We start from the raw sequence: 4,986 nt of genomic DNA, 5'->3' as shown, positions 1-4,986 counted from the left end.
TGTGTCTATTTGTGTAAGGGTGTGTCTGTTTGTGTAAGGGTGTGTCTGTTTGTATAAGTGTGTGTTTGTTTGTGTAAGGGTGTGTCTGTTTGTGTAAGGGTGTGTCTGTTTGTGTCTGTTTGTGTAAGGGTGTGTAAGGGTGTGTAAGGGTGTGTCTGTTTGTGTAAGGGTGTGTCTGTTTGTGTAAGGGTGAGTCTGTTTGTATAAGGGTGTGTCTGTTTGTGTAAGGATGTGTCTCTTTGTGTAATGGTGTGTCTATTTGTGTAAGGGTGTGTCTGTTTGTGTAAGGGTGTCTATTTGTGTAAGGGTGTGTCTGTTTGTGTCTCTTTGTGTAAGGGGATGTCTGTTTGTGTAAGGGTGTGTCTGTTTGTGTAAGAGTGTGTCTGTTTGTGTAAGGGTGTGTCTGTTTGTGTAAGGGTGTCTATTTGTGTAAGGGGGTGTCTGTTTGTGTCTCTTTGTGTAAGGGGATGTCTGTTTGTGTAAGGGAGTGTCTGTTTGTGTAAGGGGGTGTCTGTTTGTGTAAGGGTGTGTAAGGGTGTAGGGTGTGTCTGTTTGTGTAAGGGTGTGTATGTGTAAGGGTGTGTCTGTTTGTGTAAGGGTGTGCATGTCTTGTTATCCTGTCAGTTTATATGGTCATACAGAAAATAAACAGGTCTAAACAGCTTGATGCTACAGACAGCACTGACATTATTTACTTCCTCAATACCAGCTCCGGGATGCTACAGACAGCACTGACATAACTTACTTCCTCACTAACAATCAGCTCCGGGATGCTGTGGATCATAGCTACAGATGCTGATACTGGAGCTCGCCGGTCTCCTGACAAACCAGCCTCTCTTTAAATGGAATTAAAACATGTATGTTTATATCATTCTGTAAATGAAGAAGACCATCTAGGCAATGAGAATCACTCAATACAATGTTCGTACCTGGATAGGTAGATTATCTCATGATCATGACAAGTTCAACACCCTAGATGTTTTTATTTAATACTGTATTTTGAAACCAGAAATAAAGTACATACCTGATACCTGTTAATCACAAGTTACAGTAAATATGGGTGTTAACAAAGTCTTTGCTACATACAACCAACTATAACAAGAGTACAGCGGGGCTGAACAATATACAACCGTCGAATGCCATATAGTGTTATATACTTTCTTATATTGAAATAAGATCTGCATCATTCTAAGAGTGGTTAGCTGACATGCTATAAAGATGTAGGAGAAAATCTCCAGACAAAAAATCAAATACTGAAATGAACAAAATGCAAGAACTTTTGCAAAAATTGTCAAATCAAAATTCTGTTAAGGGAGACACAACTTCATATCATTATTATAATGTATACCAAGTTTCAAAGAGATCCATTGAAAATGTTGGAGGAGATTGCCGGACAAAAATCAAATACTGAAATAAACAAAGGGCAATAACTTTTGTAAAAATTGTTGAATCAAAATTCTTTTCAAGGAAACACAACAACATATCATGATTATAATGTATATTAAGTTTCAAAGAAATCCGTCAAAACATGTAGGAGAAAATCTCCGGACAAATAATCAAATACTGAAATGAACAAAAAGCAATAAATTTTGGAAAAATTGTCAAATCAAAATTCTTTTCAAGGAAACACAACAACATATCATGATTATAATGTATACCAAGTTTCAAAGAAATCCGTCAAAAAATGTAGGAGGAGATCTCTGGACAAATAATCAAATACTGAAATGAACAAAGGGCAATAACTTTTGGAAAAAATGTTAAATCAAAATTTTTTTAAGGGAGACACAACTTCATATCATGATTATTATGTATACCAAGTTTCAAAGAGATCGTTCAAAAAATGTAGGAGGAGATTGCCGGACAAACAAAAGTTTACTCCGGACAGACGGATAACCCCATACCATAACACTTCAGTCAAATTTGACGGGCGTATAAAAATGACTACACAGTAAGCATAGTAAGAAGTTCAAAATGTTGTGCTTTTTCTTTAGACTTTTTCTTTATTTTTCTATGAAATTGTCTCTGATCTTCATTTCATTATTTATCGTTTCTTGCGTTCTGTCCTGTTTTAGAATATAACAAAATCCTTGTCCATGGCACAAAATATCAATAATATACGTACTCCCTCAAATCTGCCCCACAGTCTGCACACATGTCCTTCATCACTGTGGGGTGGGTACACGACTGTAACTTCAATAACGGGCATCTGAAAATGAGATAGAATCTTTTTATTTCATGTTAATTAAAACCAAAATGTCCGACAATTACATGACGTACCCTAAAGTAAGATATGTTCAAACCATTTAAGTTAGGTTCAAGCTTATTTTCTGTGATATCGGACAGATAAAACAGATTTTTGTTTATTTTTCCAGTATCAAAATTTGTCAAACAACTTCCAGTTACTGATGCGGATCATTTGATCACTAAAGAGAATAAATATAGTTGTTGTTGTAGGTTTTTGAGTGCACTCACGATGCTTAAGTAAATTTTGGGTTATCTTTGATCTGGAATGGATAAACACTATGTACAGCTAACACACACTGAAACCACAGCTTACAACCGATCTAGATGCTACTTGGAAGCATAACAAAAAGCAAATAGAGTGCCTACAGTTTACAGCTATAAAAAAAATGATCTATTATGACTGCAGATGGATATAACCACTGTATAGAAAATATCTCATTCATTTAAACTAATTTCTACTACATATACGTTTTTTCTTACACAATTATCTTTAATCTAATAAGTTCATGTTGCCATCGACAGGACATCAGTACAAGCATAATTTACAATCAATCAGATTAATTAAACCACTTGGGACTGAATGACAAATGGCATCACAGTTTCTCTACCTTATATTACTATAAAATATTTGTAAAACATACATACATGTATGCCTTTACTCCTTCTATGATAGAAATTGAGCTGAAAACATGGTCTAACCAAAGTCAGTGAAGCAGAAAGTATATGCCACAGTGGCCTACATGTTACACTGTAGTAAATCCTGAGGATGCATTTATATATAAAGTTTGATGACTGTGGAAGTCTTAACATCAGAGTGGAACTAAGTTATTGTACAAACAGATCATCCCAAGATACTGCACTTCATGATCATGATTCTTTAGATAGATTTGACGAGGGTATAAAAATTCCTAAATTTTCTTCTTCTATTTCTAGAATTAACTCGTGAGTGTCAATTTTACTCTGATGTATGCAGCTGGCCAGGCTAATATTCCAGTTAGCTGACATTGTGATGTGACCTAGCTTGACATTTTGTATTATGTTGACTAACTTGCATTGACAGCAAGAGGTGTGCCAGCAATGCAGTATAACCCTGGGATGTTCACAATAGTTATAAGCATACTTGAGCATAGTCAGTGTGTGGATGGGTTTCCACTCAAACACCACAAAAAGTTGAAGAGTGATGCATCACCCTAACAAACCCTCCTGACATTTGTCCGGGATTTATATCATCTGCCATATCTTGACCCAGTGTTTCAGTGATGACAGCTACCGTCTCAAACTGAATGTTGTGTTACAGGAGTCTGTCAGTATTCATTAAAGAGAGCAGCTATATAAAGCTTGATATTGGAACATGTCTGGAAGGTTGCTTATGAAGGTGGAGGGATAGATCACAGGATTTAAGACTGTCCCTCCGCTCTGGTACGCCTGATAGTACCGGTGCTGTTGATAATGTCCCCTTCAGGAAGAAACCTGTTGTTCTTTCATAATTTAGGAACCTGAACCTTGTCAAATGTTTTGGCAACACCAGACAGTACAATTGAAGCAGAACTGAACTAGGTTGATCCAGGTAGTTCAATTGGTAGTGTCCATCCAGTGTTTGGCTGGTCCCAAGTTCATATTTTGGTCTTGCCTTTCTCTTTCTCCTGTTTCAAAATTGGTGAGTTTTCCAGCCCTTGTTTCAAACACTGGGTAAAAGCTTAGAATATCAGAGATGTAATTACTAAATAGTTGTGTACTCAGGGGTGGACTTCGAAAAAAAGAGGGAGGAATGTATGCTAGCGGAACTGGACTGGGTCAATCGTCTGCAACCAAGTAGCGTCTATCTAGAGTTCAAAGGGTCCTGGGTTTGAATCACGTTCTGTCTGTTGTATTTCTCTTTCTCCTGTGACACACAAAATAATAAATAGTGATACCAGACGTCTTTCGTCTTTCTAGAGTTCAAAGGGTCCTGGGTTCGAATCACGTTCTGGCGGTTGCATTCCTCTTTCTCCTGCGACACGCTTAATAATAAATAGGGATTCCAGACATCTTTCGTCTATGCTTCAGGCTATGTAGTCAATGTTCACGGCTATCTGGTATCTTAGGAGTGGAGTACTGGTCGACATGGTCTATGACTCCGCTATGAAATATGCTCCAGAATCTTCTTCCTTAAACGAGTCGTGTTCAGCTCGAGTGTAATGGACTCCGCCATCTTATAAAATTAGAAAATCATATCTGAAAGAGAGAATAGGGTCAGAGAAAATCATATAATGTTGTTCTTAAATTACGCTACTAACATGTGAAAGTAATCAATCAACACATGTTTTTAACATATCCGACGATATGAATTTATACCCTGGTTCCAAGAATTCGCCTTCCTTAGCCAATATGTCAACAACCGTCCCAACTTCGGTAGCCTTTATTTTCAGTCCCTTTGAAGTATCTGTATCATAAATACACAAAACAGCACCATGAGAAACTTTGTAACCCTTTCGCACTTTCCATTTGCCTATTTTGATAGCACAATCTCGCGGAGCGCAAACTTCCATGGAGGACTCCATTTTGCAACTCCGCAGAAAAATATAAATAAATTTTGTTATTACACTATATAACTTGATGATAAAATCAGAATCATATGAGAATAGCTAAACGAAGTTTTATTTTATAAAGATTAAAAAGGTTTAAAATCGTTATACAATTGCAAAAAATATATTCTTCGAGTATTGACCAATCAAACGGGTAAGAAATCTGAGTTCCGCAGTC

At 36.8% G+C, this 4,986-nt stretch overlaps 1 protein-coding gene across 1 annotated transcript in view; it reads right to left on the bottom strand.

Moving 5' to 3' along the window:
* Positions 1-4,789, bottom strand: part of LOC110458462 (RNA polymerase II subunit A C-terminal domain phosphatase-like) — an 11,055-nt gene extending 6,266 nt beyond the window's left edge. Inside the window, exons 1-3 of the mRNA XM_021510166.1 lie at positions 4,579-4,789; positions 2,123-2,206; positions 746-836 (exon numbers count right to left, since the gene is read on the bottom strand). Coding sequence (XP_021365841.1) covers positions 746-836; positions 2,123-2,206; positions 4,579-4,784 — 381 coding nt within the window. The 5' untranslated portion in view covers positions 4,785-4,789. The remainder of the gene's footprint in view (positions 1-745; positions 837-2,122; positions 2,207-4,578) is intronic.
* Between the last annotated feature and the right edge of the window lie 197 nt (positions 4,790-4,986).

The sequence above is a fragment of the Mizuhopecten yessoensis genome, unplaced genomic scaffold (assembly GCF_002113885.1).
Source record: "Mizuhopecten yessoensis strain PY_sf001 unplaced genomic scaffold, ASM211388v2 scaffold9615, whole genome shotgun sequence".
Classification (NCBI taxonomy): Eukaryota; Metazoa; Mollusca; class Bivalvia; order Pectinida; family Pectinidae; genus Mizuhopecten; species Mizuhopecten yessoensis.
This window is presented reverse-complemented; position numbering and strand designations above follow the sequence as displayed.